Source organism: Papio anubis, chromosome 2 (assembly GCF_008728515.1).
Source record: "Papio anubis isolate 15944 chromosome 2, Panubis1.0, whole genome shotgun sequence".
Lineage (NCBI taxonomy): Eukaryota > Metazoa > Chordata > Mammalia > Primates > Cercopithecidae > Papio > Papio anubis.
In genome coordinates, this window is record NC_044977.1 from 92,019,160 (window position 1) to 92,041,936 (window position 22,777).

Sequence of the window (22,777 nt, forward strand, 5' to 3'; positions counted from 1 at the left end):
TTCTGCATGGGTACACAGTCCCTCTGCCCAGTCCTGGTCACTGTCTTGTGATTCTCAGTCTCTAACTTGTCCCCAGAAAGGAGTAGATAGGGTGGGAGCTAAGGACATGTCTCCACTGCCCCCTGGGAGGGATGAGTCATAGCTGGGGGGCTGCCTCATGCCAGGAAGCACGTCCCAGCTCCCACCCCAGGGGGCTGAGGGAGATAAATGGGCCCTGAAGCGGGGTAGAGGGTCAGACCACAGGACAGCATTGCCTGGCCCCAGCCCCAGGCAGCCACGGCAGCCTGACTTACCCCAGAAGAAGCTGGTGGCGGTAGGACTGGGTTGGGTCGGGATGGGAAGGATCTTGGGGGTTGAGTGGATCTGGGGTTTGGCTTTATGGAGGGCTTGGACCCAGAGGGCTCTGGGATCTCTAGCTGCTTTTCTGCCTCTGAGACCCCATTCCTGCCCTTCTCTTTCCTGGATCAGCTGCAAGCTCTCCTGCTGAGAACTGCCTGCCCTCCTGTGGGCTCTGTGTTTCTCTCTGTCTGAATCTTTCTTTCCATCGTGCTCCCTGTCTCTGGGATGGTTTCTGTCTTTTTCTTCCAGTCTCCATTTTGCTCTGCCTCCATCTCCTTCATCTCCCCCTCTTGCTGTCTCTCTGTCTCTGAATTTCTTTGTCTCTTTTTTTCTGTCTTGCTTTCTGCCTCTCCTCTTGTTTCCCCTTCTCTGTCTCCGGCCTGGCCTCTCTAACCCCTTTCTTGGTGTCTTCCTCTCTCTCCATCCCCCTCTCTGTCGCTCTGCCCTTGCCATCTGTCTCTGTCCATGGACCCCTGTTGACCAGGGCCCCTGCCCTGAGCCCATTTTCTCCTTGCAGCCTGACCTCACGATGACCAGGTGTGCTCTGCTGGTGTTGATGGTCCTGATGTTTGGCAGAGTCCTGGTTGTCCCAGTGACCCCTATCCCAACCTTCCAGCTCCGCCCTCAGAATTCTCCCCAGACCACTCCTGGACCTGCACCTGCGGCCTCAGAGAGCCCCTCAGCTGCTCCCACATGGCCCTGGGCTGCCCAGAGCCACCGCAGCCCCACCCGCCACTCTGGCTCGCGCATTGTCCTATCGCTGGATGTCTCCATCGGCCTCTTGCAGATCTTACTGGAGCAAGCCCGGGCCAGGGCTGCCAGGGAGCAGGCCACCACCAACGCCCGCATCCTGGCCCATGTCGGCCGCCGCTGAGCCTGAGGGAGAGGGTCACAGTGATAGGGCTGCCCTGGATGGGAAGACCTGGAGGTTAGCCACACAGCTGGACAGATGCTGCCACATCTGGGCATAGAGTGTCTGGACACTGCCACATGAAGCCACTGTCATGCAGGTCATATCACATCTGAGTGCCCCACAGAGTCACAGTGTGTCTGGACAGCTTGGATATTGGACATTGCTAAGCTGGGTCACTGCCACATGGAGTCTTGCCATGCCTGTGTGCCCCACAGACCTAATATATGTCCGGACAGCTTGGATGCTACCACGTAAGGTCACTGCTGTGGCGAGTCTTGCTATGTCTGGGTGCCCCATAGTCACAGAGCACCTGGACACTGCCACATGCAGTCATCATCATGTTACTTTCAGGAGCCTCAACACGAGAGCTCAACACTGCCTCTGAGACCAGTCCCTCTGAGGCCCATAGGTCTGTCCTCCCACAGGCCACCACACAGGGAGATGCTGGCTGAGGGTCACTTGCTTGCTCTGTGCCCCATGAGGCAGCACCTGCCCCAGATGGACGGGGCTGTGAGGGGTATCTCCAGGCACAAAGCCCGAACACAGGAAGCCTATGACCATGGCAGCCTTGCCTTATGGGCGCATGTGTGCGTGTGTGGCTGGTCCTCTGACAGCTATGAGTGTGTGTGAGCAGGGTAAAGGTACGTGAGGGGTCTGAGAGGAGTGGGTGCTTGTCCCCCAAACCTGCATGAAGCAAGCACAACTCCTAGCCAGGCACTGTCCTCCCCATGTACCCCTGCATCCCCAGCCTCAACCCAGGGACACGCATGGCTCACAGGAGACAGGGCTCAGGCTGCTGGAGCTCTGACCAAACTCTGCCCCACTTAATGCACAGATTGCCCTGGGCAAAGGTGTTCACCTTTCCAAGCCTTGATTTCCTTATCTGTAAAGCAGAGCGACACCAGCAAGCCTGTGAGCATTGTGTATGTAGCAGACACGGAGGTCCTGCAGCAGGAGGTGCTCAATAAATGCAAAGCAATTGAAGGATGGGATGTGCAAGAATCCCAGTCATGTGCACCCAGGCTGTGACACATGAGGGGTGAGTCACACCTGGCTTCTCTGCCTTCCTCCCTAGCTCCCCCCTTAACTGACCTGGTCCCTTGGCTTGGAAGGATTAGGTTTTGCCTGATTTCACAGCCCAACTCCATTGTTGGGCCAGAGATGGAACTGACTTTCTGGGCACCGTGGATGGGCTTGCCTGCAGAGGGGACAGGCACTCTGGGCTGTGCAGACAACTCTAGGTGGACATGAAGGCAGACGCGGGGTGGCATGGGCAGCTCTGGCGGGAGAGGGAGGCCATATTAACCGAGCGTGGCCGGCTGACTGGAGTGGGGGCACTGGCGCTGCCCTCGCAGTTGTAAGCAGCCCTGTAGGGGCGGGCCTAGGGCGGGCTGGGGAGGCGGGGCTGCAGGAACCACACTCTTCAGAGTGCTGGGCGGGGTGACCCCACTCTGGAGCTGCAGGGGGCAGTGGCCCTGGCCAGTTTGGTTGCAGGATGGACAGATGCTCGTTAGGAGGCAGCTCCCTGACGGACCTGGGGCCAGAGGGCAGCAGGCGGGGTAGGCACGGGACAGCGTGGGGAGGGTGGGGGGTTAGGGAAAGACCTGGATGAAGTCAGAGTTGTGCTGGAGGGATGCGAGAATGCTGGGGGGTCTCTCCTGGTTTAGGGGTGCTCTGAGGGGCATTCATCCGTCAGTGGCCTGAAGGAGGGGGAAGATTGTCGCCTTGCAAGGGAGAGGGGGCTGGGCCAATGGGGAACTATAAATAGTGTCTTCCTCAAGCCCAGGGGGAGGGACTGCCAGCTGGAGCTGCCCAGGCCCTCCTGCTCTGCTCTTTGCTGGCCTCCAAGGGATCATGTTTGTCCAGGTCTCCTCTTAGGGGTCACACCACTTTGGGGAAGTCTAGAGGCTCATTTAGGAAGGGTTTCACATGATATGGCTTTAGCCCTTAAACCAGCACTTCTAGGGTGTCTGCTGTGTGCCCTGTGCCAGTCCTGAGCTTCTCTGAACACCTGCTATGTACACAGTTTGGTCATGAACCTCTCTGAACTCTTTCTGTGTGCCCTTGCTGGTCCTGAATCCCTAAGCACCTACTGTATGCCCTGTGGCAGGCTGGAAGAAGGAAGTGCAGATCAGGGTTCCCAGGCTGCTTGGTGACATGGCTCTATACCCCGAAGTCAAAACCTCACACTCCTTGTGAGCCCTGGGCCCAGGGAAACACAGGGGACAATCCTTTGCTGGAAATGGCCAGAGGAAGCTGGAATTCCTGGAAACTCCTGAACCTCCCATTGGACAGCAGGGGTGGGGGTGGAGAGATATATATGGGAAGGGAGGCAGCAGAGAGCAGCAGGCCCCACTGCAGCCTGCCTGTCTCTGCACATGCCTGGGTACAGGGCTTGTGAGTGTGTGTGCATCTGTGTGTGCATGTGCAGCTGTGCCAGTGTCTCTGTGCATCAGTGTGAGGGCCTGTGTGGCACGCACTGACACCCCTGGGTCTTTATGCTGCAAAGGGTGGTTTGTGGGCCAAATGTGGTAGCTCACGGCTATAAACCCAGGGCTTTGGGAGGTTGAGATGGGAGGATCGCTTGAGGCCAGGAGTTCAAGGCTGCAGTGAGCCATGATTGCACCACTGTGCTCCAGGCTGGGTGACGAGTGCGAGACTCTGTCTCAAAAAAAAAAAGAAAATTTTGTGTGTGTGTGTGTGTGTGTATCTGCGTGTGTGTGTGGTGGGATGGTTTGGCAGTTCTGTCATGACTGGCCAGTAGATACAGGGACTGGGAAGAGTGAACTTTGAGGACTGGCCACCACATGGCTTCTAGGCTGGGACACTGGGAGGAAGTCTATTGTCAGTGCAGAGGGCACCCTGGGAGCCAACCAGGGTCAGGCCAGCCAGGTTCATGGTGGGCAGAGGCTGAGCAGAACATATTCACACATGTGTGTACAGACATCCCAGCGTACTTCTCACACTTGGGACAGGACAGCTGGCTCGCTTTGGGATATGCTGAGGAGGAAAAAGCCATGAGGGCCAGGGATTCTACCAGGCATCCGCTGATGCTGAGAGAGCAGACGCCGGGACAGCATCTCCATGGAGAGGACATGGGGGAGTGGGAGCACACGTGTGGAGGTGGACTGTGCAATTCCAGTGGAGTGTGGGAGGCAAGGTCCGGAAGGCTGGGAATTGAACTGAGTCCATGCTGCACTGTGGACTCACTCTGTGATCTTGGGCCCTTCTCCCTCTTCCCGACCCTCAGGTTCCCACCTGACAAACAGGGCCATGGGAGGGGAGATGGAGAATATCCTCAGAGCAGATGTGGACCCGTGGCCTTGGGGAGGAACCCCAGGCATCTCCTGATGTTGAACTGTGACCTTCCAGCTGGACATAGGGACTTGAAGGAGGGTGCCTGGGTCAGCCACAGGTAGACTTTCTGGGGAAGAGAGGGAGGTGCAGAGCTGCTGCATTTCCTGGGAACCAGGCTCATCCTGTCTGGGTGTGAGGATGCCTTCCCAGAGATAGCCGTGGCCCCCTGCCCAGGCCGGCTGTCCTCTACCCCCAGCCCTTGATTAGTGTGCCAGGAGGTCTGGGAAGAGAAGAATGGACAGGCCGGAGGAGGTGCTGGGTGTCTGTAGATGTCAGAGGAGATAGGTTTTGCAATGAGTGCTGTGGGTTAGACAGGGTGTGGGTGTGTGGTAATGAGGTCTCAGAGGCCACAGTGGCACCACGATGGCCTTGGCAGTGGCCAGAAGAAAAGAGGGTTGACTGTGTCACAAACAGAATGAGTGGCTTTGGAGAAGTAGGGAGCAGGTCACAAGGGGCACCCAGTTCATCAGGAGCCGCCCATGGATGTGCTCAGATCTGCTGGGACTGGGGTGGAGGAATGAGTGGGTGGATACTGCAAAAGGAGGATGAGGAAGGAAGAAGTCGTTGACCCTGCCTGGGGCAGGGTGTTCCCAGGGCAAGCAGCTAGAGCTGGTTTGGGGGAGGGTCCAGATGGGCTTCCAGAATGTGGACCTTCGGAATCTTCATTTCCTATGAAGTGGGCAAGACATCTGTGTCAGTCATCTTAAGGGTCCTTGCCAAGCTTTAAAGAGCTGGGTGGACTTGGACTGATCCAAGGCAGGGCTGTGGCAGGGATGGCATGGGAAGGGGTGCTACACCTATAGCCCACGAGGCCAGTCTTGTTGCCAGTCCCATGCCCTCAACACCTGGCTCCTGGCTGGGTACACACTGGGCAGAGAGAACTTGAGGATGCAGGGCACCGGACAGGGGTGTTGTGGATGACATCGCTAGAGGGCAGTGTGGCTCAGGTCGAAGCCGTGTTGGTGGGGGCTGGGGCAGAGAGTGTACAAAGCTTGGAGAGGCGGGGCTGGGGATCCTGAGGAGGCGGGAGCCTGAAAGAGTCCGGTGGGGGCCAAACAAGAGAGTGAGCCAGCGGTTTACGAACTTCTGGATCTCTCCCCTGTTCCTTGTCCCCAGTGCATTTTCAAAGACAAGAGGGAGATACAAATATAGTAAAAGGCAACCTTAACGTAGTTTAAAATGAATTTCTTAGAGATTGACATATTTAATTCATACTATAATACTGTAAGATTGACGATGTGCACATCCCATTTTCCTGATGAAGAGAAAATGTTATTAACATATTATTTTCTTTTTTTTTTTTTTTTTTTTTTTTTTGAGACGGAGTCTTGCTCTGTCGCCCAGGCTGGAGTGCAGTGGCCGGATCTCAGCTCACTGCAAGCTCTGCCTCCCGGGTTTACGCCATTCTCCTGCCTCGGCCTCCCGAGTAGCTGGGACTACAGGCGCCCGCCACCTCGCCCGGCTAGTTTTTTTGTATTTTTTAGTAGAGACGGGGTTTCACCGTGTTCGCCAGGATGGTCTCGATCTCCTGACCTCGTGATCCGCCCGCCTCGGCCTCCCAAAGTGCTGGGATTACAGGCTTGAGCCACCGCGCCCGGCCTTAACATATTATTTTCAAAAAATATGTAAAAATTTAGTTGGAAAAAAACCCAAAATACTAAAAAACAAACAAAAAAAGTTAATTGGAAAAACTGAAATTCTGGAAAGACAAGATACTGCCGGGCTTAGTGAGTACCCAAAGTACTTGGTTACTAAGTCCCACGCACGGCCGGGCGCGGTGGCTCACGCCTGTAATCCCAGTACTTTGGGAAGCTGAGGAGGGCAGATCACCAGAGGTCAGGAGTTCAAGACCAGCCTGGCCAAAGTGGTGAAACCCCGTCTCTACTAAAAATACAAAAATTAGCAGGGCGTGGTGGTAGGCGCTTGTAACCTCAGCTACTTGGGAAGCTGAGGCAGGAGAATCCCTTGAACCCGGGAGGCGGAGTTTGCAGTGAGCCGAGATAGCGCCATTGCACTCCAGCCTGGGCAAGAGGAGCGAAACTCCGTCTAAAAAAAAAAAAAAAAAAAAAAGGTCCCACGCATTTGCTCCCAGCAGCCAAAGCAAAGAGAAAGAGGAACAATATTGAAATGTGTTTTGCGTCTCTATCCATGATATAAAGGAGCTTTTCCAGCGTGGTTTAGCGCACTCCTATGGACGGTGGAGAGTCCCGGGGCTCGGAGCAGTCAAGGGGGACCCCGAGCAGGGGCAGGAGGGCGAAGCGGAGTTAACGGCTGGCACAACAGGCCTAGTGGCCCCTGTCGGCTCTGACCAACCTGGCCATGCGGGTCACGTAGGCCTCGTCCCACTGCATGAAAACCCCTCCCTCCTGGGGGCCCCGGGCTCCCTGGCAAGGAGGGAGCAGAATTCACGCGTGCCACTGCTCAGGTATGCAGCGCCGGGGCGGGGCCCGTAGGTGGGGCCTATGCAAATCAGCGCGGGCAGATTGGGAGCGCTGAGTTTGCGCATCCGGGGCGGGCCTACATAATCCGGGTCTTGAACTGGGGCGGGGCCAGCACGATCCGGAGTTGAGCATGCGCATTCTCGATCCTGGCCTGAAGAACTGGGCCCGCTTGTTCCAAAACGGGCGGGTACGTGAGTTGGGCATGCGTGGTCGGAGGCCGGGCCCTCTCAGCTGGGGCGGAGCCTACTCACTCTGGGGCGGGGCCTGCGGGAAGATAGACATGGGCTGTCGCGGCTTGAGGAGGGGCGTGGCCCAAGGGGCGGGACCTCGGGTGGCCCGAGGTGGCCCGGCTGCTGGGTTGGAAGCGGCATAATCCGACTCATCCCGGCCCCGGGATGGCGTCCCCACGGGAATTGACCCAGAACCCCCTGAAGAAGATCTGGATGCCATACAGCAATGGGCGGCCCGCTTTGCACGCTTGCCAGCGCGGTGGTGAGGCGGGGTCCTCCGGGAGGGGATGGGAGGTGCACCGGGATGGGTGGGTAGGGCGGCCTGGGCGAAGGTCTCGCATGGAGAAGGGGCTGTAGACAGGTGGGGAACCGGGGACAGGTGAGGCTGCCGTGACTTGGGGAGGCTGCTGGGGACAGGTGAGGCGGTCGTGACAGTGGTGGGCCAGAGACAGGTGTGGCATAGCAAGGGTCGGGGACAGGTATGTGGGGGCATATCGGCTTGGCGGTGACTAGGTCTGGCTACCATCACCTTGGGGAGGGCGCTGGCCCCCTCGCTTCCCGCCCCAATCCCCATCGCCCCCAGCCTGGGGAGGACCCTGTGGGCACCCCAGGCCCTTCCCTCTCTCCTGGCGAAGGAGTGTGGGCCGGATTGTTGGACTGGAACTGAGCTGTGTGGCCCTAGGTGAATTACTTGACCTCTCTTGAGCCCAGAACTTTCAAAGGTGGGCTAGTTTTCCAACAGGAGGAAGGGTGCCTCTTGGCCTTAAAGCTGAGCTTGGGTAGGAACTTCAGCGCAGATGTGCTCAGGATAGAGACAGAAAAGTATGCCATGTGGGCCTGTGTCTGTGTCCCTGGACATGTAAGTATCCACCTGGGGTCATGGGTGTACAGTAAAACTGGAGGGTGAAACAGCTAGGAGAATGCTGAAATTCATGGAATTGTTCAGGGGCTCACCTCTCCTAGGGTCCCAGGTGTTTAAACCGCTTCCTTGAGTTTCTGCCTGTCCTTAAATGAGCTGGCAGTTTTGTTTTTTTTTTTTTCGCCCAGTGGCCCAAGCTGGAGCAAGTGCAGTGGCTCGATCATAGTTCACTGCAGTCACAACCTACTGGGCTCAAGCAGTCCTCCCACCTCAACCTCCCGATTAGCTGGGACTACAGGTGCGCCACCACACCCAACTTTTTTTTTTTTTTTTTTTTTTTTTGTAGAAACAGGGTCTTGCTATATTGTCTGGGCTGGTCTCCAACTCATAGCTTCAAGTGGATCCTCTGGCCTCTGCCTTGCAAAGTGTTGGGATTACAGGCATGGGTCCTGGCCTGCAACTTTTTTATTACCAGGAAAAAGAAAGATTTGTTTTAGGAGTAACTGAAACATTGTAATGAATTTGCAACTTGTCCAGGACCTCAGAGAACATCTAGTTTAACTCACAGTGAAATGGAGATCAGGAGATTGTGTGACATGCCTGGATCTCCCTGTGATCCTGCCTCTGCTTATGTATGATAAGCAAGGGGAGAGTTCTTTGTGCTCATCCTGCTGCAGCAGCCTGGGGCCACGGCTTTGATCATGATATGAATCCCGGGGGAAGGGTGTGTGTATTTCTGGCCCCACTGTGAGTCCTGGTAGGGGAAGGCCATGTTTCTGACCAGACCAAGTCGTGGTAACTCATGGCTCTGATTGTGATGTAGGTCCTGGGGTCTGTGGCTGTCTACAATGCACATTCAGTGCTGATGGCGATGGCCAGCCCTCCTTTGAGACTCTTCTGGAGGCATGGAGGCAGAGCCAGTCTGTGTTATTAGTGTTACGTGGTCCTGACTTAGAGGGGTGGCTGCTATTACTACACAGAGGAAAGGAGTGAGGACCTGGCCTTTTTTTTTTTTTTTTTGAGATGGAGTTTCACTCTTGTTGCCCAGGTTGTAGTGCAGTGGTCCTGTCTCAGCTCACTGGCAACCTCTGCCTCCTGGGTTCAAGCAATTCTCCTGCCTCAGCCTCCAAGTTGCTGGGATTACAGGCATGCACCACCACGCCCGGCTAATTTTGTATTTTTAGTAGAGATGGAGTTTCACCATGTTGGCCAGGCTGGTCTTGAATTCCTTACCTCTAATGATCTGCCCCCCCTCGGCCTCCCAAAGTGTTGGGATTACAGGCACAAGCTGCCGTGCCCAGCCAAGTCTGTGAGCCTTTAAGGAGTAGGTCCTCAATAAGTGGAGGCAGAGTATTCTGTCATCACTACCATTCTTTGTTTGCTTCTCACTACGTCTGAGTCAGGGATTGATGCATCAGCTCCAAGCCAACCCCCTTTACAGGTGAGAGGAAGCTGAGGCCCAATGGGTAGGTCTCATAGCTCCTGAGGCAGGGCCTCTGTTTCTCCAAGCTCTAAGTGGGGGACTGAAATGTGGCTCTGGCCTGAGCTGAGGGGCTCATGCCATTACGGTGTCTCAGGGTGTTGGGGTAGACTGGGTTCTAGGTCCACACTTTTTCCTGGAGGAGGAAGTAGCACCTGAGAGGCCAAAGATGAGACCTGCAGGTTGTGTGGGGACTTGGGCCTCAGCCAAGGTCCCAGGGTTCACGGCAGGGAGTGGGTAAGCAGTGAATGAATGAAACCTGCCCATGCAGCACCTCCAGCTCCCAGTGCCTGCATTTGGGCAACATTTTACCCTTTGCACGGTAGACTTGTAGGTTGAGTGACTGCAAAGACAGTCCGAACCCGGAGGGCGTGGGTGGGGCTGGAAGCGGATTTGGTCCCAGGGCTTTGTGGGAGGAGGAACTAGGACCCACTGCTGGTCTGTGCTTTGTACTGGGTTTTCTCTGGAGTCTAGTCCCCAGCTCCTCAGGGCACTAGGGGCTAGTGGACTGAGGGATGTACTGCACCTCCTCCACTCCCACAGACACACCCCCACTTGATAAAACCTAAAGCCACACCTGAGGGCTGGGAGGCTTTTACCTTTCCCATCATTGGCCTCTGAGCTCAGACCTGGAGAAACTCTGGGGGCAGGTGGGTCAAGAGCCAACTCAGGAAGGACTGCAGAAAGGACGGTGTTTGATGGCTTTTCTCAGCTGAAAGGTGGCAAGACTATTCCTGGGTAAGGACATGACTGGTGTGTGCACAGGGCAACAGGAGAGATGACTTTCTGTCCCCTCTGAACAGGGCCTCCATGGCACATTGCTTTATTTTAAAGAGCTCTTCCTTCCCCAGCCTGGCCTAAGGAGGTGAGAGCAGCTGCAGTTCAGGAGTCAATTCTGGCACCCCCTCCAGGGACTTGTGGCTGCTCCTTGGGTGGAAGTGCCGGAACATAAACACTGCCCCTTGCCAGGCATGTCTCAGGCCACTTGGCTCCTAGAGCTCGTGGGGCCTGCAACAAATTTACAGGAAAGGAACCCGTGAGGGAAGTTGGGCTGACATGTCTTCACATTTCCTTCCGCACATGCTCAATGTTATAAACAGTGTGTTCTTTTTGTTTGGAGACAGTCTCACTTTGTACCCCCAGGCTGGAGTGCAGTGGCACTATTTTGGCTCACTGTAACCTCTGCCTCCTGTGTTAAAGCAATTCTCCTGTCTCAGCCTCCTGAGTAGCTGGGATTACTGGCGTGTACCACCACACCCGGCTAATTTTTGTATTTTTAGTAGAGACAGGGTTTTGCCATATTGGCCAGGCTGGTCTCGAACTCCTGACCTCAGGTGATCCGCCTGCCTCAGCCTCCCAAAGTGCTGGGATTACAGGCATGGGCCATCACGCCCAGCTATAAACAGTGTGTTCTGCTGTCCTGTTTGCTCAGTGTCACGGTGCTGTGGGCTCACAGCCGCAGGTGCAGCTGCACACCCAGCCCGCTTAGTTCACGCGCTGTTTCAAGGGATGCAATGTGTTCCCTCCTTGTTGTGCCTCAGCTGGCAATTTCTCATGGCTGGAATTCCCCAGTGTTTTGCTATGGTAAGCGGAGCTGTTGTGATACACTTGAACTTTGGTTTTCTTTTGGGTCATTTCCTTGGGAGCTTATCTTGGGGAGCAGAGGAGATAGGTAATTTATTGCCTTGTTTTGCACCCAGGCCTGATTTGCTGCCCTGCCTGCGCACCTTGTGCTGCGCATGTGGGTGGGAGGGGGGAAGGGAAATGTCACCAAATGCCAAGGGAGGAGGCTGGAGCTGTCTCTGGGAAAATAGGAGATGTGGAGAGGGGGTGCAGATCCCCAGTCCTGAGGTTGTGGGAGCCCCTGAAGGAGCGGTTGGGAGGTGGCCCCGTCAGCTGGAGCAGGGTGGATGCAGGATTTCCTCCTGCTTAGCAGCTGTCACACTACCCTCGGTTGCTTGAGAGCCCGGCCACCTGGCCAGGAGCTATGCAAACAATGCAGACCTCAGCTGTCCACCGGCCCTGAGGAGGCAAGGCCTTGCCTGACTTGTTTTCCTCTCACCTTAGCCAATGCTGAGATTTCTCTGCAAGTTTCTTCACTCTCACTCAGTCAGCCTGTTTCATGGGATCTCCTCCTTCCTGCCCCTGAGGCTCACTGTTTGGGTCACCTTTAAACAAGGGGCATGCACAGGAGTGATGGAGCCCCCACTGGCCAGCAAGGCCCTTTGTTTCTCTGCAGGGCCTGCCTGGGGCCAGGCCACCGCCTCCACGCCCTGAGTCCCAAGGGCAGTCGGTGCTGAGGTATACCTATGGCTTTAGCTCAGTATCTGCCAGGATAGGACAGAGGGCACAGCTTCCCAGAAGTGCCCAGGCTCTTCCATGGGGAGGGATGATTGCCCCGTTTTACAGCTGGGGACGCCGAGGCTCAGAGTTCCCAATGAGTGTCAGACTCGAGATGGCAACCCAGGCCTGACTCCTGAAACCCCGCGGAAGTGCTCCTGGGGCCTCTGTGCTCTGAGGGAGACAACTTGTTGGTGGGGACAGTCTGTCTAGGCAACCAGGTGAAGGCACTTGCAGAACCAAGTGGGCAGAAGAGGGGCAGTGACAGGTCCCCACATCTGTCCATCTGCCTGTCTGCTATGGTTTTACCTGATCCAGGTCCTAAGGATGAGGAAAAGGAAGCTTCCTGAGGTTTCTGACGTGAGACCGCATTTGATGGCACTGGAAACTGAGCTGGAGGCTGGGCTCATGCCTGTAATCCTAGCACTTTGGGAGGACAAGGCGGGCAGATCACCTGAGGTCAGGAATTCAAGACCAGTCTGACCAACATAATGAAATCCTGTGTCTACTGAAAATACAAAAATTAGCCAGGTGTGCACCTGTAATCCCAGCTACTTTAGAGGCTGAGGCACAAGAATCGCTTGAACCTGGGAGGCAGAGGTTGCAGTGAGCTGGGCGCCACTGCACTCCAGCACTCCAGCCTGGGCAAGGGCGACAGAGCGAGACTCTGTCTCAAAAAAAAAAAAAAGAAGGCCGGGGATGATGGCTCACACCTGTAATCCCAGCACTTTGGGAGGCCCAGGCGGGTGGATCACCTGAGGTCAGGAGTTTGAGATCAGCCTGACCAACATGGTAAAACCCTGTCTCTACTAAAAATGCAAAAATTAGCCAGGGGTGGTGGTGGGTGTCTGTAATCCCAGCCACTTGGGACGCTGAGGCAGGAGAATCTCTTGAACCTGGGAGGTGGAGGTTGCAGTGAGCCAAGATCGCACCACTGCCCTCCAGCCTGGGAGACAGAGCGAGACTCCGTCCCAAAAAAAAAGGAAAACTGAGCTGGGTGCCACGAGATGGAGCGGGCAGTTCTGCTGCCTTGGCATCTGTTCTAGCTAGCTGGGGATATAGGGGCTGCATTCAGACCCTTCATTCCTTTAGCCTGGCATCTTCTCTGGCTGGCACACTGACCTGTGGCACATGGATGGTGGTGGGTGGGCTATCAGAGGGACTGTTCTTGTGGGCATCAGTCTGGGTCTCTGGTCTCAACCCCTTGTCCTTACCCTGAGAGACTTCTAGATGCCTCCCTCCCTGATCCTGCCCACAGTTCCCGAGCACCAGCGCTGTGCCAGGCCCCAGGACCCTGAAGGGCTCAGATACCACAGGGCTTCTTCTGCTGTAAGTGATCAGTCTAGAGAGAAGAGTGTCATTAGTGAGGTGACCAGGATTGAGGGTGAGGGTGTTCCTGGTGACCATGGAGATGCCTTGGGGAAAGGACTTGTTGAGGAAGTGACTTTTGAGCTGGGCTTTGTGTGATGAAAAGAAGTTCACCACGGGGAGGGCACGCAGTGGGGCTGTGTGTTCTGGGAGCACTGAGTGATGGCTGGGGTGGGAGAGATGTAAAAATGTTAGGGTATGGATTCCTGGATGACAGAGGCAGGATATTGATTACCCTGCTGGGTTTTGGTCCTGTCCTTCATGATGTGGGGACCCTCCTAGCTGTGTTTAGCCAGTGGCAAGGTCAGTTGACTTTATACCTAGTGGTGCACATCAGGATGAAAAGGGCTGGAGAGATCCCACTGTGTGTGCCAGAGCCCAGGCGGGCCTGGGGAAGGGGGACATGCCAATGGTGGCTTGAAACCGGCATCTGGGGCCACTCCAGGAACTGTGTGATGCTAGGAAGCCAAGAAGATACATCTAGTGCCATTCCCATGCCCTGAGGCTGAGAGAACACAGGCCGAGAGGGAGGGGTTTGCTGGGAGGGTCCCGGCCCTCATCTGACACTGTGCTGCTTGCCTTTTAGTGTGCATGACCAACTGCCCAACGCTCATTGTCATGGTGGGCCTGCCCGCCAGGGGCAAGACCTACATCTCCAAGAAGCTCACTCGATACCTGAACTGGATTGGTGTGCCTACTCGGGGTGAGGCTTGGCCCCAGCTATCCGAGGGGAGCTTTGTGGGGCATGGGGAAGAGAAGAGAGAAGGCCTATCCTCTATTCTTTGGCCTGGGGGTGGATCAAGGTCAGGGTTGGTAGGGGTTGCTGTTGCTGTGAAAGCTGAGCCTCTCCTTTCCGCCAGAGTTCAATGTTGGTCAGTATCGCCGGAACATGGTCAAGACCTACAAATCTTTTGAATTTTTTCTCCCCGACAATGAAGAGGGCCTGAAAATCAGGAAGTAAGTATATGTGTTGGGTGTTGGGGGAGAGGTTGCTGGGGGACCCAGTGTGGAGATAGCTAACACATTACTGACCATTTACTGAGAAGCCCCTGGAGTGGAGCTGCTGGTGAATGACTGAGCTGCTCCTGAGCCCTGGCCTTGCCCGGCCCTGACGGCTGTATGACAGGGCCGTGTGACAAGGCTGGTCTCTGGATCTCTCAGGATGTGGTGGGGGTGGGAGGTGATGGGTTTGGGGATGAGAAGAGAGGGTGTGTTGTGTGGCCTCCTGGTGGCTAGGCCATTCCTGCCCTGGGGTTAAGGAGTCCTTGGGAAGGACAGCCTGTGGGAGGGGAGGACAGAGCTTCAGGGAGGTGAGAGGGGCTCAGCCCACACAGGTCATAGGAGCTGCTGCCTGGAGGTCATCCTCGCTCACCCCAGCGCCCCCGTGGGGATGCCTGCTGCTGGGTAAGAGAACCTGAGTGAGTACAGGCATACAGGCCTTAGGGATGGAGCTGGGGGTGGGGGACTTCCTCCCTTGCCCCAGGATAAGCTCTCTCCTGTGTATTTGGAGCATGTTTGCCCTGTGCTTGCTATGTTCTTGGTGTGTGATTGCTGGTGTGATTGACTTTGCATTGACATCTCCTAGGTGCTGCTGGGTGAGTCATTCACACTTCTGCTGTTATTCCTGAGATAGAAATGTGTATATGCTACCCCCACCCCGAACAACTTTCAGACTTGAACTGAGTCCTTTCTTCAAGGAACTGAGTACCAGCTGGTGGTCTGAGCAGCCATGCTGTGCTTTTCTCGGGAGGTGTTAGCTGGGGGCTTGAGAAGCACCTTATCAACTTAGGGTGACAGAGACTTGCTCTTGGCCCAGCCATCAGGATAGGGCAGTGAGCAGAGGTTGACCCAGCTCTAGTGACTTCCCCAAATTAAGCCCAGCCCCAGGCCAGAGGCTACCAGGCTGCCACTGGGGTCCACACTAGGCTACCTGTTCTTTCTCTGGCCACCAGGGGGCAGGAACTCCCTGCTGTGGGTCTTGGACCTTCAGACCAGAGACTGCCTTTGTTCTTGTCTCGGTGTGGCCTGGCAAGGCTGTGGCACCAAGAAGGGAAGGGGAGCCTGACATTCAGGTTTCTGTGGCTAAATTGTGGATAAAAATCAAGGCTGGACCCTCTGGTTATATTGAGTCAGATAAAAAGTAGGGGACTAATGTCTGAACCTACCATGTGCTGGGTTCTTGATGCCTGTTGTCACCCCCCCTTTTACAGATGAGGAAACTGAGGCTCGGACAGGCCAGGAGTCTCACACAAAATAGCAAGTTTACGTCAGCACCCAGACTTGAATCTAAGCCCATCTACTGCTAAAAAGTGTCCATCATTCCAATATTCCTCAATAGGTAGGTCAAGGAACATATAAAATGCAAATTTTATTTATTTTTTAAATTATTATTATTTTTTTCATGATGGAGTCTCACTCTGTTGCCCAGGCTGGAGTGCAGTGGTGCAATCTCAGCTCACTGCAACCTCCTGGGTTCAAGCAATTCTCCTGCCTCAGCCTCCCAAGTAGCTGGTACTACAGGTACATGCCACCATGCCTGGCTAATTTTTTTGTATTTTTAATAGAGACAGAGTTTCACCTTGTTGGTCAGGCTGGTCTTGATCTCCTGACCTCAAATGATCCTTCCACCTTGGCCTCCCAAAGGCCTCCCAAAGTGCTGGGATTATAGGCGTGAGCCACCGTGCCTGGCCTATTTTATTTTATTTTTTAATACCCCCACCAGATGCAAATTTTAAACAACCCAAGCTGTGGATGCTGATAGCCTAGCCTGTCTCATCTTCCCAGCAGCTTCTGTGGTGGGTGGTGCCTCACTTTTCCAGATGCTGAGACCAAGGCCAGAAAGTGAGGGGGGTGCCTTGGGTCACTCAGGGTTTGAATTTGAAGTCTGTCCTGTCTGAATCCATAGTGTTAGTGGGGAGAGTCTGCCAGCCGTTCCACTCTGGCTGTCCCCCTAAGGTAGGGATATTTCGGATTAATTCAAATGAAGAGACCTAGACTCAAGAGAGGTTGGGAAGCTAGTCCAGCGTCACCCTGCGACAGAAGCTGGGGACAGGCTCATTGCTGCCTTTCTGCAGGCACACCCTGTGGCTGCCCTAGAAACCCTCTCTCCTGTATCCGAATCCTGGCTCTGGCTGGGCCACAGGGCCATTTCCTATTAATCAGCCCAAAATTTCCCAATTAGCAAAATAAAAGAACTGGAGTTTTTAAAGTGGAAAACCTGGGAAGAGACAGCTGTGTTTCCCAGAGGCCCAGTTACTCACACAATGTTGAAGTCCTTCTCTGACACTGGACACAGCAGAAGATCTAGAAAAGTGCATGCAAGGCCGGGTGCAGTGATTCACGCCTGTAATCCTAGCACTTTGGGAGGCTGAGGTGGGTGGATCACTTGAGACCAGGAGTTTGAGACCAGCCTGACCAACATGGCAAAACCGCATCTCTACTAAAATCACAAAAATTAGCCACATGTGGTGGTGCACACCTGTAATCCCAGCTACATCAGGAGGCTGAGGCATGAGAATTGCTTGAATCTGAGAGGTGGAGGTTGCAATGAGCCAAGATCGCGTCTCTGTGCTCCGGCCTGGGTGATTGATAGAGTGGGAAGATCAGGTCTCAAAAAGTATGCAAGGCGGCTGGCGGTCATTACATTCTTTTTTTTTGAGACGGAGTCTTGCTCTGTCACCCAGGCTGGAGTGCTGTATCGGATCTCAGCTCACTGCAAGCTCCGCCTCCCCGGTTCCCGCTTTCTATTCTCCTGCCTCAGCCTCCCAGAGAAGCTGGGATCACAGGCTCGGCCACCTCAAGGTCTGGCTAGTTTTTTTGTATTTTTAGGTAGAGACGGGTTTCACCTTGTTCGCCAGGATGGTCTCGATCTCCTGACTTCGTGATCCGCCCGTCTCGGCCTCCCAAAGTGCTGGGATTACAGGCTTGAGCCACCGCGCCCGGCGAGTACACATATTCTAAACAGGCACACTCATACTCCTGCACACAGTCGTATACCACACACAAGCCCCCATGCACACACACATGTGGGCACGTGCACACATGTGCATACCTCATAGGCACACATCTGGACATGCATATACCATATGTACAGGGTATATACACATGCACACCCCCTGTGTACACAGTCACATTATACATGAGGGTATATGTACATGTGTGGGCACCTACACATATAAATACTTGGGCTCACGTGAGCCACACATGATTCAAGGGCCATTACACACATGCAGGCGCACATGTTCTCACCCTGTATATACATACACACCTGAGCAGGCTCATACATGATGTGTTGGCATTCCCCAAGACTGCCCTCAGGTTCAGTGATTTGCTAGGGTGACTCCCAGGACTGGGCATATAGCTGGACTCATAGCTAAGACTTAGTATGGCAAAATGACACAAAGCAAAATCAGAAAGAGAAAAGGGGCCTGGGGTGAAGTCCAGAGGAAACCAGGAGTGAGCATCAAGATTCTGTCCCCATGGAGTCACACAGGATGCACTTAATTCCTCCTGCATTGAACTGTGACAACACCTGTGAAATGTTGTCTGCCAGGGAATTTCATCAGAGACTCAATGACCAAGGTTTTTATTGGAGGCTGATCACATAAGCACCCTGTGCCTAGCATGTACCAAAATTCCAGACTCCAGAAGGAAAGCAGGTATCCAACATAAACCATGTTGTTTGTATAAACAGTCTATGCACAGTGAGCTCCTCTTATAATTCAGGGAAAGGTTTTGTTTTTTTTTTTTTTTTGAGACGGAGTCTTGCTCTGTCACCCAAGCTGGAGTTAGTGGCGCGATCTCGGCTCACTGCAAGCTCCGCCTCCCAGGTTCATGCCATTCTCCTGCCTCAGCCTCCCAAGTAGCTGGGACTACAGGCACCCGCCACCATGCCCAGCTAATTTTGTTTTGTATTTTTAGTAGAGATGGGGTTTCACAGTGTTAGCCAGGATGGCCTCGATCTCCTGACCTCGTGATCCACCTGCCTCAGCCTCCCAAAGTGCTGGGATTACAGGCATGAGCCACTGCGCCTGGCCAATTCAGGGAAAGTTTTATATCACTAGAGGGAACCATTTACCATCAATTTCCCCGATCCTGGCCAACGGCCAACCTCACAAGCAGGCCTTTTGAAGGGGACCATTCTCACACCTGCTGTGTTAACTCTTCCACACACATGCAGTCACCCACTACACATGAAGGTGGTGCACACACATGCATACCTCAGAGGCATGTGTGTGGGCACATACACACTTGTGCTCACCTGTATGCACATGTGGATCTGTGCACACGTACACACCAAGCATGATCACATTTGTGCTCAGTCACATAGCACATGAAGAGATGTATACACACACACCACGTGTACACACATGGGCACCCCCACATGCATACTCTGTATATGCTTGGACACACACACACACACACACAAACTTATACACATGGGTGCATGCACACACATCCTATGTGCACAAATGCGGGCACACTCATTCACACCTGTGCCCATTTAGTCACACACTGCACACAGGGATAGTGCACGCTTATGTGTATATGCATCTGTGCTCACACATGGGCCCAAGGAATGCTCACACAGGTACACTCACAGATTTACATGTACATATTTGGGCACAACACACTCATACATATCCACCCACACATGTGGATTCATGCACATATGCATCTCTTCACCCTATTCGTACTGTCACACACACACGTACACACACGCACACACAGGCTCCCAGGCTCTTCCCTCAGCATCTCCACCGGGGCCCTGAGGTGTCTTCTGCATGGTGGTGTCATGGCCAGAGCAGCCCACAAAAGAGATCTTAGCCCAGAACATGGGGCTCTAAGTGCAGGTGGTGAGAAATGTCCCCACAAATGCCAGTTACCCGGACTCTCAGAATTCAGATGTTTTTGGCATGAGGAAGAAAGCACCTTGAGGCTCTAACTGAAAGAACCGTTGGGGCAAAGAAATGGTTACAAGGGCTGGACATAGTAGCTCACGTGTGTAATCCCAATATTTTGGGAGGCTGTGGCAGGAGGATCACTGGAAGCCAGGAGTTAAAGACCAGCCTGGGGAGCATAGTGAGACCCCGTCTCTTAAAAAAAAAAAGAAAGAAAGAAAGAAAGAAAAGAAAGGTCACAAGGAGCCGTAAGAGGAGAGCTTCTTTCAGTGCCCTGGACTCAGCTCTACCACTGATTTCTCTGTGGTTTCCAGATCAGCTTCTGCCTCTGTATTTCAGGCATATCGTCCTGATGAGAGCTCTTTGACTTTGACACGCTGGGAGTTTAAACACAAAATCCAAAGATCAACAAAGTCAGGAGGGCTGGACACTGTGGCTCATGCTTGTAATGCCAGGACTTGGGAGGCTGAGGAGGGTGGATCACTTGAGGTCAGGAGTTTAAGACCCACATGGCGAACATGGTGAAATCCCATCTCTACTAAAAATACAAAAAATTAGCTGGGTGTGGTGGCACATGCCTGTAATCCCAGCTACTCAGGAGGCTGAGGCAGGATAATTGCTTGAACCCAGGAGGTGGAGGTTGTAGTGAGCTGAGATCATGCCGCTGTACTCCAGTCTGGGCAACGAAGTGAGACTCTGTCTCAAAAAAACAAAAATCAAAACCAAAAAACACAAGGCTAGGAGATCTAGCTTTACCCTTACATAGAAGAAGGAAAGAAAATAGGACTGGCTGGGCTGGCTCAAGCCTGTAATCCCACTTTGGGGAGGCCGAGATGGGCGGATCACGCAGGTCAGGAGATCGAGACTATCCTACAACGGGTGAAACCCTGTCTCTACTAAAAAATACAAAACTAGCCGGGCGCTGTGGCGGCTTCGTAATCCCAACTACTCGGGAGGCTGGAGGAGAATGGCGTGAACCCGAGGCTGAGCCAGAGTGAGCTGAGATCCGGGCCACTGCACTCCAGCCTGGCAGTGAGCGAGACCCGTCTCAAAAAAAAAAAAAAAAAAAAAGAAAGAAAATAGATCAAAAAGGTAATTTAGCTGTCTCCAGACCTCATAGGAGAAATTGATACGATAAGAACAGGCCGGGCGCGGTGGCTCACGCCTGTAATCCCAGGGCTTTGGGAGGCTAAGGCAGGTGGATCACGAGGTCAGGAGATCAAGACCATCCTGGCTAACACAGTGAAACCCCGTCTCTACTAAAAATACAAAAAATCAGCCGGGCGTGGTGGCGGGCGCTTGTAGTCCTAGCTACTCGGGAGGCTGAGGCAGGAGAATGGTGTGAACCCGGGAGGTGGAGCTTGCAGTGAGCCGAGATCGCGCCACTGCACTCCAGACTGGGAGAGAGAGTGAGACTCCGTCTCAAAAAGAAAAGATGAGAACAATCCTGGCTGGGCGCAGTGGCTCGCGCCTGTAATCCCAGCACTTTGGGAGACCAAAGTGGGCAGATCAGTTGAAGTCAGGAGTTTGAGACCAGCCTGGCTAACATGACGAAACCCTATCTCTACTGAAAATACAGCAGTTAGCCAGATGTGATGGCAAGCACCCATAATCCCTGGTACTTGGATGGCTGAGGCACAAGAATTGCTTGAACCTGGGAGGCGGAGGTTACAGTGAGCTGAGATTGTACCACTGCACTCCAACCTGGGCAACAGAGAGTAATACTCTGTCTAAAAAAAAAAAAAAAAAATCCTTATGTGTCAATCCATTTTGCAGCAATAAATGAAAAAGCTGAGAACTTATAAAGATTGTGTAAACCTGGGCAACATAGCAAGACCCCATCTCTAAAATAAATTTAAAGATTAGCCCGGTGTGGTGGCATACCCCTGTAGTTTCAGCTACACTGGAGGCTGAGGCAGGAAGACTGCTTGAGCCCAGGAGTTTGGGTTGCAGTGAGACATGATCCCACTACTGCACTCCAGCCTAGGTGGCAGGGCGAGACCTTATCTCAAAAAAAAAAGATCTGAAAACTGTATAGTCAGTGTTCGGTCACAGGTGGGGGATTCCCATTCTGGAGGGTATGCATATGATAGAAGCAGAGATGCAGAACCCTCCCCCAGAAGGGGTGGTTTGGGGAATTCTCTTTCAGGAAAGAAAGTTGAGCATTAAGCCTAACACTGTCTGAGGGCCAGCACTAGCGTTCCTCCCATCCCCACCACCAACTCCTGACATGCACACAAGAAAACGGCTGCTTTTAAAAATGCTTATTTTGAAATACAAAAATTAGCTGGGTGTGGTGGTGCATGCCTGTAATCCCAGCTACTCAGTAGACTGAGGCACAAAAAGGGCTTGAAACTGGGCAGAAGTTGCACTGAGCCAAGATCGCGCCACTGCCCTCCAGCCTGGGTGACAGAGCGAGACTCAGTCAAAAAAAAAAAAAAGGAGGCCTATTTTGATAATCAGGGAAAATATATGACAATTAGAAATCATGAATATGGCACAATGACAACATGGATTTGCACACAATGAGAAGATGAGGGAAAATACAGAAACGTAGTGCTTAAAAAATGTTGCTAATGGCCAAGAATATATAGCCTTCCACCTCACAGGAGCAGAGTTAGCCAAACACTGAACATTATGGGGAGGAAAGACAAGAGAAATTTTGAAAAGAGAGCAAGAGATCTTGGGACTGTTCCTTCTCCTGTCATGTCTCCTCCTGTCGTGTGTCCCTGGCCACCCTCCTGCAGCCAGGGTCGGGTGCTGGGCTGACCCTGTGTTTTCTCTCCTGAAGGCAGTGTGCCCTGGCAGCTCTCCGTGACGTCCGGCGATTCCTTAGTGAGGAGGGGGGACATGTGGCGGTGAGTGTGACACCCTGGTGACAGCTGGGAGTGACACATGGGAGCCCACCCACATCTGTGCCTTTGCTCATCAGGCATCTGGAGGGGAAGGCAGGGTGTGTGTGCCCCAGATGCCCTGGGTGCCAGCCCTTGGGAGGAAGTCTACAACAGCTATGCAGGAGGAAGCGAGAGACTGGATGTGGGCCAGGAGTTTCCCTCTGGGCATGTGGTGGCCGCACTTGACCCTGCAGGACTTCCCTCTGGATACTTGTATTGTTGGCCACCCCAGAAGTTACAGGCATCAGGTTGCCTAAGTCTTTAGTAAATGTGATTTTTCCTGGTGTGGAGAGAGTCCTGCCCAGCATTACTGGTTGTTGCAGGAACCCACCAAATCCTGAGTTAAGGGGATTCCACCTGTGTGTTGGCCCCCCTAGTCAGATGGAAGGGCGGAACAGGGTTGAGCTGGGGTGTCTGTGGGAAAGGGCTCTACCCCAACCTTATATAGTCAAACACAGGGTCTGTTCTTTCCCTTCCTTTTCCTTCTTGGAGTCATGCCTTCCGGAGTTCTCTGTCCCCAGCTACAATCTGTGCCTGTAGCACAGACATTGCCCTTCTCTCTCCTGGGTTGAATGTTCTGCCTATGGATCCCACATCATCTTCTCCTAGACTTACTGATTTGTTTCGTTGAAGCACATTCACCAGTAACTTCCTGA

The 22,777-nt window shown here is 53.6% G+C and overlaps 2 protein-coding genes across 10 annotated transcripts in view; both read left to right on the forward strand.

Moving 5' to 3' along the window:
• Positions 1-32: 32 nt before the first annotated feature.
• On the forward strand, positions 33-2,242 carry UCN2 (urocortin 2). The gene has a single exon (XM_021934440.2). The coding sequence runs from the start codon at positions 869-871 to the stop codon at positions 1,211-1,213; it is 345 nt and encodes a 114-aa protein (XP_021790132.1). The 5' UTR covers positions 33-868; the 3' UTR covers positions 1,214-2,242.
• A 101-nt stretch (positions 2,243-2,343) lies between these two features.
• Positions 2,344-22,777, forward strand: part of PFKFB4 (6-phosphofructo-2-kinase/fructose-2,6-biphosphatase 4) — a 42,794-nt gene continuing 22,360 nt past the window's right edge. For 2 of the 9 annotated variants that reach the window (XM_021934437.2, XM_021934438.2), the window contains exons 1-4: positions 7,338-7,542; positions 13,914-14,030; positions 14,188-14,284; positions 22,019-22,085. In XM_021934437.2, the coding sequence (XP_021790129.1) occupies positions 7,446-7,542; positions 13,914-14,030; positions 14,188-14,284; positions 22,019-22,085 (378 nt within the window). In that variant the 5' untranslated portion in view covers positions 7,338-7,445. Of the gene's footprint in view, positions 2,812-7,337; positions 7,543-10,932; positions 11,204-13,217; positions 13,289-13,913; positions 14,031-14,187; positions 14,285-15,537; positions 15,666-22,018; positions 22,086-22,777 lie in introns of those variants that run through there. The other 7 variants (XR_002520389.2, XM_031663374.1, XM_021934439.2 and 4 more) reach the window with 6 other exon arrangements.

Coding starts and splice junctions, on each gene's coding strand:
- UCN2 (XM_021934440.2), top strand. CDS start 869: ATGACCAGGTGTGCTCTGCTGGTGTTGATGGTCCTGATGTTTGGCAGA.